We start from the raw sequence: 13296 nt of genomic DNA, 5'->3' as shown, positions 1-13296 counted from the left end.
CCCTACACGAAGCCGCCAGCTGGCAAACGGGACGTACTGCAGTCTAACACGCTGGCATCCTCTTTTCCCCGGAAAGCAACACCCGTCACCACTTCCTACCTTGCCAAGGCTTGTCAGCCAAACAGTAACAAACTGCTCCGGCCCAGATCTGGCAGAGCTGCTGGCAGCACCAAGAAAAAGGGTATCTTAGAACCTAGGGCTCGGAGACCTGTGAATCACATCCGTGTTACACACCAACAGGCTACGGAAGACGGACATGGTTCGCAATATCAAACACATTTATGGAAATGAAAAGGAATTAAGAATTGCAGATATGTAAACCAAAGTGACTGATTTGAAGAAAACAAATTTTATAGAGGCAAGTGAACTGAAAAGTTCAAGGACTTGGATTTAAAGATGTTTCAGAACTTCCCATATTCAAGATTTTGAACTCATCAAGGACCTTCATTCCAAACAAGAAACTTGTAGGAAGGTATTCAGAAAGGAGAGAGTGAAGAGCTACCTGGAAGAAAACATACGGATCTGACAAATTACACAAAACTGGACAAAACCTAGAAAAATTCTGGTCAGGAAAGAAAAGCAGGGCCTACGAGGGATGAGAGCAGAGAGTGAGACCTGCCAGAGTCCACATACAACTCAAAGATATTAAAAGGAAACAGCACAAGATCAAAGTTAACTAAAATAAAGTATCAGATGGGAAAATTAAGGGATTATCTCAGGATCAGCTCCCAGTTCAGTGGCTGTTCTACATCTCTTCAATAACTTCAGGGGGGAGGTGTAGATGACAGCCACACAGTTGAGAAATCTAAAATTCATGCAACGCAGAGAAGTCAGGCTCATCACACAATCTGCAAACAGGAGTTGGTGTATGAACTCTCTGGGCTAGAAGCAAACGATGCTCTTCTAACCTGGGGATGGCACATCGCTGAAAACCACTGAACAAAATGGATCTAAAAGAAAGCAGCAGAAGCGCTCGGGATTTCCAACCGGCATCACTAACGTTGCTCACATCAAGTGTGGCAAAGGCAGCAGCTGATTTTGCCGAAAGCACAAATACAAACGACGTTTCTCAGAGATCACGCGGCCCGTACAAATTCCCTGTTCCACAAATTACCCCAGCACAGAAGTTGAGAGTGCAGTTTCCCTGCTACCGCTGGTACACGGGAAGACCACACCATGACATCCCTCTAGGCCCTTTACTGCTGAACAACAACAGCAACAGTACAGAATCCAAGGCTGTACTTGGAACCACATAAACACAAGGCAGAAGCTGGGAGCTCTTTGACTGGAAAAGGACTAGGGAAGGGAATACTGTTGGCCTACAAACCCATCTTTCGGCTCGCTGTTGAACAAACGCTGCGTTAGGTCACCCCACGGCCCAGAGTCTCTGCTACACGCACCAGCAGCAAGTACCGAAAACGTTTCGCACGCCACGCTGAAACCAGCAACGCTGCAACACGCCGTGACAGCTCCAATGCCGGTGGATGCGAGCCCGCTCCCATCCGGGCGGGTGCCACCTCAATCGAGCGCTCTGCTTCTCCGAACCTCGTTAGATGGCTAGCTACACCCCCAGGAATCTTCACCCTTCGCTTCCGCCTCCCCACTGGAGGTTTTCCTGACGAAGAGCTCAAGCACCAGGTAGCGCGTTACCACAGGAGGTAAGCGCAGCGGTGCTACGCGAAATGCAAACGTGCATTTGTACTCGCAGATGATCCACTATAAGACTAATGAGCAATGTCAAGTTTACTCAGTTGAGTTTCAGCACCCCGAGCCTCAGCCTGGTTTAGCTCTGAAGATTCCCGTTCGCCTCCCAGGAAGCGCTGGCCCGGAAGGAGTAAGGGGGAGCCGAAGCACTGCCTGTCTCAGCAACAGTCGCTGGCGGTTTCCCTGGGACAGTTCAGAGAACAGCACTTCCCCACGCAAGGGATCAGCTTTTGGCACCCGAGAGTAAATCATGCCCCCACACCATAGTATGGACGAGGTTTTCTTGGCCAGCCCTGCCCTAATCTTCACCCAAGTATTTTCTGGGGTGTGCTACAACTGGGGTGCCACGGCGTCTTCGGAGGAGCCCGACTGCCTCTCGGACCCTTTTCAATTATATTTTATCTGTTGAGGAAGTAGGTGGAAAAGGAAGAGTTGAAGGTAGCAAGACAGACTGCTCAGTTAAACTATTCAGCCAGAGGTATTACTTACTAGATATTATCTCAAAGCCATCCCAGAAGTCACGCACTTTCACGTCTGAAATTATGGCACAGTTCCTGCAGTTCACCAAATCTACATCTTGATCTCCAAATTCCAGGCTGAAAGCTTCTGGTTTCCAAAGCTCTGACTTCAACTTCTTATGGACACCAGATACCAGCACGGGCTGAGAATACAAAGATGAATGCTTACTCCACCGTAACCAAATTTCTTACACATGCAGCCACACGTTACGAGCTGAGATCCTGGCTACCGTCACACAACAGCCACCACCAATCTATTTTCACCCACGTCTGGCTTTTGTGCATCAAATAACCAGAGGCAACGCAAACTTCCGTTCCAGGTCACGTGCTGCTGCCTCGGACGCGCTGCGGTCTCGCGCTCGCTAAGCGTACGAGCTCTGTGCGGTGCTGGCAGCGGGGCGGCTCCGAGATGCGGTTGGGAGCTGCCCCATGCTGGACACCGATGGCTCCACCCGGCTCCAACAGACCCATCGCTGCCCAGAGTGACACCGGTGGCACCTCTGTGACAATAAGAAAGGGGAAAAAATGCTTTGCAGCTGTGGGGAGGGGGGGAAGGAGGTGAGAGGAACCACTCTGCATCACCAGAGTCAGTGAAGGAGGGGGAGGAGGTGCTCCAGAGGTTCCTTGCAGCCTGTGGAAGAGACCGTGGTGAAAGCAGCTGGTCCCCTGGACCACGTGGAGCTGAGGGAGATGCCCTGAAGGAAGCTGCCGCCCCCGGAGAGCCCACGCTGGAGCAGGCTCCTGGCCGGAGCTGCGGCCCGTTGGGGACCCACACCGGAGCAGCCTATTCCTGAGGGACTGCAGCCCACGGAGAGGGCCCGCACCGGAGTGGTTTGTGCGGGATGGAATCCTGCGGGAGGGACTCCACGCCGGAGCAGGGGAAAAGCGTGAGGAGGAAGGAGCAGCAGAGACGAAGCGTTATGGACTGCCTGCAACCCCCATTATTCCTGATCCCCCCTGTGCCACTCCGTGGGATGAGGAGTTCAAAGAGTCGGGGATGAAGGAGTAAGGGTGAGCCTTTAGGAAGAAGGATGGATGGGGATAAGGTGTTTTTAGCTTTGTCTTTGTTCCCCACCATCCTACTCTGTTTTTCATTCGCAACAAGTTAAATTACTTTTTCACAAGTTGAACCTTTTTGCCCGTGACAGCAACGGCCCAGGGATCTCCCTGTCCTTACCGCGACCCACAAACCTGGCCGTCCGATTGTCTCCCTCTGGTTGAGGGGAGGGAGTGCGAGTGACCGGGCGGGGGTCTGGCAGCCAGTCAAGGTCAACCCACCCCTGGAATTACAGTGCATCCCACCACCTCTCCTTTTTTTTTAAGCACAAATGCAACTACCACTAGAAGCAGCATTTGCAGCAAAGCTGCTCAGATGAATCTTCATCTGCCGACAGGAATTTGTCAACTATTTCACTCCTTTACGTACAGTCGCGGGTCACAATTCCTTTCCGAGTACAAAACCAAGTAGCAGCCAAGTGGCTGTTCGCCTGCAGAAGGGGTTTTAAGATGCTCGGGCTCACCATGCGCGTACATCCCACACCAAGAGGCGAGCGGCCTCTCCCCACCAACGCTCACGGCATTTGCTAAACTACGCACTGGGAAAACTACACCAGAGACCCCTCCCAACACCGGCAAGACCTCGGCGCCTCCTCTCACGCTGCAGCCTCCCGGGGCCGTCACAAGGCTGGGGAGGAAAGGAGAAGAGGGGATGAACCTGCACACGGCCCATCCCACCCAAGAGCCGCAGGTCCCCGTGTTCCGAGTTCACTCGCCCACGCGGGTCGAGCCAAGGCAAAGCCGCTGCCCGCGCAGGAACAGCGACGCGAAGGTGAACCTCCAGCCCTCGCACAGCGCTCAGTACGGCCCCAGGAGCAGATGCCCCTGCACGTTCCGGAGGTGTCAGCACGGCAGGCGTGCCTTGCTGAAACCCCTCCCGGTGAGCAACCGCTGCTGTGCCGCACTGCCCCTGGCAGGAGCGCACCTGTTCCATGCCCCGAGCGAGGACGATTCATTCAGAAATGGAGGAAAAACCCCAACTTCGTGGAGAACAGCAACGGCCTCAGGTTTCAAATACAACCCAACGTAGCCCTGAAGTCCTAGAAGCAAAGAGACCTCAACTCTCCAACAGTGATGTTTAAGAAAACTAAAAGGGACTGTTCCTTCACAAAAAAGGCAAAGATGACCCCCCCGACACATCTCGGTTGGAAAGGAGCACCCTCACACCGAAACTAGTGTTTTCCTGTGTTCAGGTTGGACTTCCTGGTTTTTAACTGGTGCCCATCACCTCCTGTCCTGTCACTGGGCACTGACAAGAGTCCGTCTCCCTCCTCCTCATTCCCTCTCATCAGGCATTTACACACGGTAAGATCTCCTCCCCACCCTCTTCTCCGGGCCACACAGTCCCAGCTCTCGCAGCGTCTCTTCACATACAGATGCCCCAGTTCCTCAACTCCCTTTGTGGCACTTTGCTGGATTTGCTCTAGCAAGTCCCTCTCTGCCTTCTCCTGGGGGGCCCAGCACTGGACACTACTCCAGCCGGTGCTGGGTAAGGGGGCAGGATCCCCTCCCTCGACCTGCTGACAGTGCTCTTCCCTAACGCAGCCCAGGATGCTGCTGCCCTTCTTTGTCACAAGGATGCTTTCTTGGCTCGCAGTCACCTCCTTGTCCACTGGGACCCCAAGGTCCTTCCAGGAAAAGCTACTTTCCAGCCAGCTGCCCCTCCACACATACTACATGGTGTTAGTCCTCCTGAAGTGCAGGACTCCACATTTTCCCGTCACACAATTCCTCTCGGTCCGGGTTGCCCTGAACAGCAGGACAACCGTCTGGTGCGTCAGCCATTCCTCCTGGTTTTGTATCGCCTGTGACCTTGCTGAGGGTGTAGGAGGTCTGGCCCATCTCGGCCGTGAATGAGGGTGTTCAACAGTCACCGGCCCAGTGCTGGTCCCCAAGGGTGCACCAGCGCCTGGCCTCCAGCTGGGCTTCGTGCTAGTCATCACAACCCTCTGGCATCCCAGTCGGTTTGGATTCCACCACACCGTCACGTACCCAGTCCGTACTCCATCGGTTCAGTGACGTCCTGAAACTCCCAAAAGCCTTACTCTAGAGAAGGCAAAAACCATGCCCAGTCCCAGTCGCCTCCTCACAGAAGGCAATCAGGCAGGTGAAGCATGACCCAACCTGCATTCCCGAGCCCCTCTTCTTGTCAGAACCACATCCCTCGGGAATCTTCCAAGTAGAGATCTTAAAAAGTGAGTCTGCTCTCCTGAAGCCCAGGCTTGTGATCCTGCCTTTTTGCTTTGCTCCCTGCTCTCAGGCCTTGAGCCGAACCCCACTAGGAGACAGTCACTGCAGTCAAAGCTGCCCTCACCTTCACCTCAACACCCTGCACAAGCGTGAGGCCCAGCAGAGCCCTTCCCCAGCCGGCTCCCTGGTTGGCAGCACCAGGACAGCATCGTCGTGCACCAGGCGCGCTGCCAGCCTGACGCTGTTCCTCCAGCAGATGCCAGGGTGGCCCCAGGAGACGTGAACATGGGGCTTCCTCCTCTGGGTTGCAGAAGGCCTGATCCCTTCTCGGGCAGGTGGGCTGTAGCAGATACTCGCCCCAAACTCGCTCACGTTAGCCTCCTTGCTAGCCCTGGTCATTGAGCTCTCCAACAGCTCATCACCCGTTCCCGCGCAGTTCTGTGCATTCCAGCTGCTCCCCCAGACAAACAGCAATGCTCCCTCCGCCCCTTCCCGGCCTGTCCTTCCGGAGCAGCCTCTGCCCTTGCCAGACTACAGCCGCTTGAGCTACCCCACCACTCCTCTGTCATACCAAGGAGACTGTGGCTGTGCCACTGCACACCAGTTCCTCCCGTTTGTTCCGTGGGCTGCATGGAGTAGCATGCAGGCACTCCGGAAAGGCAGCCAGTCATGCTCATTTCCCAGGAATGCTATGAGAGCTCTCCTTACAGCGCTGTGACACACAAAGCTCCTTACTCACGTGCACATGCTTGAGGTGGACATCTTTCATCCCTGTTCTCTTGGGTGCAAGATTTCTCCTGTTCACAACACCCCACACTGATTGCCTGCCAACCCGGTTGGCTAATTCCTTTCTTGACCACTGGTAAGACTCCACCTCCCCTGTCGTTCCTGCCTGACCAGCCCGTTGGTACTTAGATGGATCCCATCCCTTCCACGCAGCCCTCAATCCTCAAAGAGCTTTCCATGATGTTACAACCCAAAACTCTGTTGTCAAAACCACTGTGCAAACAGTGATAGACGTGCAGAATCGGTGCATCCCCCCACCCCTCCCCGGCCGGGTTAAGGAAACCACTCAGGCTCCATGGCCCTGACCCGTGCTCCCCGAGCTGTACAGTCACTCTCCACACTGCCCAGGTCTCCCCGCTGGCACTGTTCGTGGCAATATGCAAAGGCAGCAGAGGGTACGTGAGGGATGGACAAGCTTTGGCAGCCTCCCCACTACATCCCAAATGCGAGGCCCTGACAAGCAGCAAACCTCCCCGAGATGACAGAGCAGACACACTGATGCCAAGCCGTGCTCCCCGAGCTGTACAGTCACTCTCCACACTGCCCAGGTCTCCCCGCTGGCACTGTTCGTGGCAATATGCAAAGGCAGCAGAGGGTACGTGAGGGATGGACAAGCTTTGGCAGCCTCCCCACTACATCCCAAATGCGAGGCCCTGACAAGCAGCAAACCTCCCCGAGATGACAGAGCAGACACACTGATGCCAAGTTTAAATACATTCCCTGATCCCAGTGAATTGCAACATTAAGGCAAAGGAAAGGTTTTCATTGTACTCTACAAAAACCTCGGGGTCATGGACGAGGAGTAAAATGAGAGTACCCTTCACAGGATGGGTGGACACTGCTGCCAGGCAGACTGGAAGCTGACGGATAAACTAGTCTTCAGCCCAGGAAAATTATGCCAAGTTTTGATCCCTGCTGTATTCACCTGACCACATGAACATGATGGGTGAAAAAGACTCTCCGCAGCCTTGCGGAACCCATTACTGAGCAGAGAATTTCCCATGGAGGAAAGAAAAGGCGCTCTCCAGTGAAGAGCACAGCTAGGGCTGCAAGATAAACGGACAGCGGACTTGGTTGACAGACATGTCCTGCCAGACCTGCTCTCAGACTATGGGGAGAAAACAAGGAAAAGCCTCCAACACCACCCCAAATCTGCAGTATCTCGGAAAGAGAAAGCCTAGCATGCAAACTCAGGAAATAGCAGGGTGCTATAGGATGAGAATCCTGACGGTGTCCCCAGACGAGCACAACCATGTTCAGGAGAGTAAAATGCTCTTGAAGAACAGCTCCAGAAAGAAGCAATCCTATAGCCTCCCAGTGAATTCTGGGATAAAAAGAGAGTTTCATTTACTTCTGACAGTTTCTGAGACAAAGGAGTAGCAAACTGCTGCCCTTTCTGCACGACACCGTGTGCCGTCTGCTACCCCTCTGTTAAAGGGAAAAGGACCGTCTCATCTGCCAATGTGGGACACTACCGCAGCACGGATCTACGTCCAGTGGGCACTTACTGTGCTGGGGAGGGTGGCCAAGAGCTTTCTTCCAACTACCCTTTTCCAGCCCACAAAATGGGAAGGGGAAGATGATGAGGGCCAGAGCTTTCCAGCACCAAAGGTCTCAGTGCCGCACAGTCAGTGAAGGTGACTGAGCCCAAGGCCGCTGCAGAGCCATGGGCCAAGAACAGTGGGAACCCCGAGGGACACCGTGTTCTGTCAGAGCCATGGGTGCACTTCCACTTCCTTCCTTCCAGCAGCTACTCCCCCATTTTTTAAGGTACCGCTTGTCTGACCAGGCCAATCTTTCTGATTCCCCGGAGAAGCGCGAGCTGTAGCACACGGGCTGAGATGTGAAAGAGCGGCTGTGCTGGCCACAGGGCTAAGGCCCAGTCTCTCGACTGAAGGCCTCACCGACTGCTGACCCCTCAGACCCCCCAGGAGAGTGCTCAACACCCGAGATGCCGACTTCCAACCAACACCTGGGTTACAACTGGCTGTCGGTTCAGGGTGAGACACTCATCAAGCACCCCCAGGAATTTCAGCAGAACTGCCTGTACGCAGCACTTTCACCCCTGTACATGTTGCAGCTGGACAGAATGGACCCTTCCCGGCGGCTGTCAGGCGTCAGATGGGGCAGATGCCAGGATGCACGCAGGAGATCACAGCGGACTCACTGCTGGGCTGGCGTAGAGCAGGTTCAGCACAACCCACACCACGCCTGAAGAGGCTGTCACAGCAAACCCCCTCGCAAGGGTAAGCTGAGAAGAGCACAACGTGCGAGGGCACACGGGCTTGGGTCATTACAGTGCGGAGAGGACAAGTCTGCTCCGTCCCGTTTATGGGGCTACGGCTGCAATCGGCATTCACCACGCAAGAGCCATTGGCCACGAACGGACGTGCCAGTAACCACGGTACAGGTTAATATTTCAGGATACTTGTATGTAGTAAGGGTTGGCTAGTTGTCATCACCCACCTGGCCTTGTTTCCAGCACTCCCTGAAGATCTTCCAGTTGTTTTTGTTGCTGGGATCGTGAAGGCAAAGGAGTCTGCCATCACACAGCCAGGAGTGGGACGTGTGTGGATCCAGCACATTTAAGCCCATTACCATTTCCTTCACCTCTCTCTGTGTGTCAGCTAAATTAGGAGCTCGTTTTGCAGCATCGGACGTCTTCTTATTTTCCACCACAGAAGCAATGATATGGTCTAAGAAGTTTGGCAGGCTGGCTTTACCTTTGGCCCCCTAGAAGATGTAAATCAGAAGTTTAGTCTTGTAACAGCGGATGTGCTCTCATTCAGATTTTAGTCACAGACATCTTGCCATCGGAAACACAGTTGAGAGCAAACAGATCAGCTCAGAGACAGGTGTGTCTCCATGAAGAAACCCCACAGCTATGCCCCTGTTTTAGAACAGCAAAACTTAAATAACCCTCAACAGGCTACCAAGCAAAATGGGACTGAAAACAACCATGCAACTGAAAACGTAAGTGATCTAAACTGACACTTCAATGGTAAAAATGGTTCTTATTTTTCTTAACTTCATGAACATCTCAACTCTATTTCCCCATTTTCCTCATTCCATTATTCAGAAAGTGAATTCAGCCCTGGCACAGGCACAGGTAAGCTGACAAATACAGAAACACCTCTGACAGACAGGGAGGAAAGTGCTTTCTGTATGTGCAGTGTTAACAGAACCATGAGTAGAGCCCCTGCGGTTGTGGCTCCCTGCCCCTCAAGGGACATCTGTCATGCTTTAGGCCCAGCCAGCAACACAGCTTCATCCAGCCTGGCCTCGGACACTTCCCGGGATGGGGCATCCATAGCTTATCTGGGCAACCTGCCCCAGTGCCTCCCCACCCTCTGTGGGAAGAATTCCTTCCTGCTGTCCCATCTCAATCTCCCTCTTTCCATTTAAACCCACTACCCCTCGTCCTGTCACTCCCTAACATCCCTAAGACTAGACCCTAACATCATCCGGTTACGATGGGCTTAAAATGTACCTTTATGCTAACTCTAGAGCCCACGGAATAATGTGCAGTGGAACCACTGCAGCCAATGCTGCTTGTCCCAACAGAATGCCAGTGCTCCAGAAACATGGGATGGTTCTCCGCACGAGCAGCAGTGCGATATTCCTTTCAGCCAACCAGCACAACTGCTGTTTCTCAGCTAGGATTTGTTCAGACACATCCCGAATGAAGCATCCAGGCTTTCAAGTGGGGTTGGGACCAGAGTTCCCCATAAGCTCTTTCTGATCTAAATGGCTCTGAAGTCCAGGAGTCACGACAGTAAAAAAATACATCGCACAATAGAGCTGACTGCTGTGCTGAAAGCGTGCACAGAGTTGCAGGGCCAGGGACACAAGCTAGGCCAGGCCCCCTCAAGCCCAGAAGGAGTAACTTGCTTTCTAACAGGTGATCACAATTTCTTCACCTGTACTCAGTGATAAGGGGGCAGGGGGAGGTATTATTGGATTCATTCTCCTGTAGCAGGGACATGTTTTCCCCATACAGCTGTACAGCTCTGTCCAGCAAAAACAACCAACATGAGCTATTATTAAGGTTTCATCCTTTCAGCCTGACATGGAGGAAAAAAATATCTGCTGTGAGCCAAGTCACTTCCTCCTCTTGCTCATTCTACTGCCCAAGCCCTGGAGAGAGCATCCTCCAAGAAGAGTTAAGCACTGAAAGTCTACAGAATCCATCCTCTCAAACGAAATGCTTTTAACTATTTAAAGTATCACCAATTTGTTCAGGGTTTTTTTAAGGTTATTTCCTCCAAAATGGATTAAAAGGCAAACAAATCACCCTCGTTCCAGAGCAAGCACCCAGAAACAGCAACTACACCTTAAATCTTTGAATTCATATACTATGCTAAATGCCTTTAAAGTATAAGGAAGATCTTAAGGATCTAGTTTGTGGGCAGGATTTTGTCCTTCCCTGTGCCACACTCTTGCAGCATTTCTGAAGATGTGGAGTGGACAGTGCGCTTCCATAGGGATGCCGACGCTCGGTTTCGCAGGCTGAAGGCCGTATTTGATGCCCTTCCTTGGCCTCTTGCAAGAACAGCTTATCTACAGCAGCAGCAAACCACCCCAAACTAACAATCAGCACCGACATTCCCTGCAACTCTGCGGGGCGGCAAGTTTTGCGGAGATGCTGCATTTGTTTCAACATGGCAGCTGCTCTGAAAACACGGCGATGCAACCGGCGCGATCGTCCTTAAACCCCCCCAGAGCAGGTACCACTGGAGAAATACAAAGTGATTTACCGTAGAAGCTGCAGAAAAGACGGGAGGAAAGGGGACTCCTGCGTCTAATGGGACCTGAGGCAGCTTTCCTGGCCCTGTGTGTAGCAGTTCTCTGAGGCTGGAGCCTTCGGCTTTGCTGCTCGACGTCACCGGGCCCAACAAGAGGCTATTGAACAGCTTTGGGGTTAGCGAAGAAACCTTTGCACTGGAGTTGAAGGAATCCAACCCAAAGGGGGAATGGGATTCTTTATTAAGCACTGACCTCAGCGATCCTGACTCTGCAAGATAAAGATCAACATTGGGGAATGGGGGGGAGAAGAAGGCAAGTTGAAACGGTCACGAAGTTCTCTGAGGTTATTTGCTCTCGCATTCAAGAGGACAGCGACAGAACCTTGTGGTAACACAGCGCTGCAGCAGGGAACGAGGCACCTCACAGAGACTCAGCCACCACACACATCAGAGGGATGTTACCTGGGTGTGCTGGTAGCTACGGTCCAAACTGCGCTGCAGATCCCACCTGCGTGTGGCTGATACACTGCAACTTCCTAACAGACTCAACTGAAGTATCTCCCTGACTTTCTGAATTCATGTTTCAAAGCACAGTATTTCAAGTTTTAACTGTTGTCAAAATATTACAGTGGCTAAGCAAAACTAGTGAAAGTCATGAACATTTACCACCGACACATAAAGCAGCTCCTGCTGGACATATGGCCAGGAACAAATCCTGTGTCAGCCCTGCCACCTTTCCTGCAAGCAGTTCCCCAGTATCGAGCTGCTGAGTATTAAACAATTTCTGAGCTTCCATTTGACCCCGACTCCCTCAATCCTTCGGAAACGCATTCTTCCCAAAGCACAAACCCGCTCAGTTTACGTCGGCAGTTAAAGTGACAAAGCTGCACCTGAAATTCGTTACTACAACTTTACAGCAGGGGACCAGCTCCTTATTACTCAGAAAATACAAGAACTGGGACCGAAATAAACCAGAGTGACAGGACAGCACTTGGGTCTTCAGCGGCATCACCCCCTTTCCAGCTCTGTGTATTCCTAAGCCTGTGAAGGGAAACTGGTTCTAAGAGGCGAAGGAAGGAAAACCACCACGTTCTTCCCTGTTCAGGGCCAGGCACGCTCACAAGGGGCGGCAAGGGAGCAGCACATCACCAGTTCTCTCTTGATTCCAGCCCCAGGGAGCTCTCTGCTGCTCACCTTTTGTTTCTTCTTTTGCTTTCTGCGTTGCTAGGTCTGCCAGCCAGTGCAAGGCTGACGATGGGGCTGCTTCTGGGCAAAGCGGCCTGTTGGTCTTCATCTCAGCACTGTTATTGCCTGGTAATGTCTCTGGCTTTGCAGATTCTTCTACACTACTGTCAGCTGCTTCAGGCTTTGGAACAGCGTCCGTTTCCAGCTGCCCCACTCCTGTCCCTGCTCCAGTGGAAAAGGTGCTCTCGTTTCCAGAGGCTGACGCACTAGGATTTACAGGTGGAAGCTGAAACAAAAATATAAACAACTGCTAAATGCTGAATAAAGGGAAGAGTTCCACAGCTGTCCAGTGCGCTGGGGCAGGTTCTATCTGCCAGTCAAAGCGCAGAGCAGCTCCTCCATGCTGACGCAGCAGCGGGGAGCAGGAGCTGCCTCTCTGTGTACACCGGACCTCGCACCGTGGTGTGAATTCCCACGACGTCACCTCTCGGTCCTCTTGCACGCAGGCCCAGACTTGGAGATTTGGTTTGGGTTTTGGGGTGGTTTTTTCATAGGTGAGCAGTAACAGAACTGGTCTGGATGCAGCACAACACTCAGGAACTGCAACAAACTGCCTGCACACGCTGCAAGCTGCTCGTGGCAGCTGGTTTGGAGAGACAGCATCAACACGAACGGCTCCCTACCCACTGCCGTGTCAGCCCAAACAGCCGCCTGGGGAGTAACCGCTGCGGCACCCGTCCCCGCAAAATGTCCCACAGGATTGTTGCTAAGCTAAACCACACAGAATACACACGGGAGAAATAAAGTTTGTGTTTCACAGGAGACGAGTCTGAGAGATCTAACAGATCTTACAAATGTCATGGCAGAGTCATTTCAGCCTCAGGGTACAGACCTGTGATATTCCGTTAGTGACAGCCGGTCTCAACACGGATTTGCTCTGCCGGTTAATACATGGACAGTTGGCTTTAATGCCCCATTTGCCTCGTGCTGCATGAACCATGTCTCCGATGTTGTAAAGCGCTGGAAACAAAGTCAAAATCTTTAATATCACGTGTAAAGAAATCTAAAACCAAGGCCTTAACTACAATGTCTATTCAAAGGGGTCAGCTTTT

At 52.5% G+C, this 13296-nt stretch overlaps 1 protein-coding gene across 1 annotated transcript in view; it reads right to left on the bottom strand.

Annotated features, from left to right (window-relative positions):
* The window catches only part of LOC104516965 (lysine-specific demethylase 3B-like), a gene marked incomplete at its 5' end in the record, with an annotated part of 19580 nt that extends 6376 nt beyond the window's left edge, over positions 1–13204 (bottom strand). The window contains 5 exons of the mRNA XM_010161488.1: positions 2194–2365; positions 8721–8987; positions 11012–11268; positions 12194–12470; positions 13077–13204. Coding sequence (XP_010159790.1) covers positions 2194–2365; positions 8721–8987; positions 11012–11268; positions 12194–12470; positions 13077–13204 — 1101 coding nt within the window. The remainder of the gene's footprint in view (positions 1–2193; positions 2366–8720; positions 8988–11011; positions 11269–12193; positions 12471–13076) is intronic.
* Positions 13205–13296: the final 92 nt, after the last annotated feature.

Source organism: Eurypyga helias, unplaced genomic scaffold (genome assembly GCF_000690775.1).
Source record: "Eurypyga helias isolate BGI_N326 unplaced genomic scaffold, ASM69077v1 scaffold9531, whole genome shotgun sequence".
NCBI lineage: Eukaryota > Metazoa > Chordata > Aves > Eurypygiformes > Eurypygidae > Eurypyga > Eurypyga helias.
Note: the sequence above shows the minus strand (reverse complement) of the source record. Positions and strands in the feature narration are given on the sequence as shown.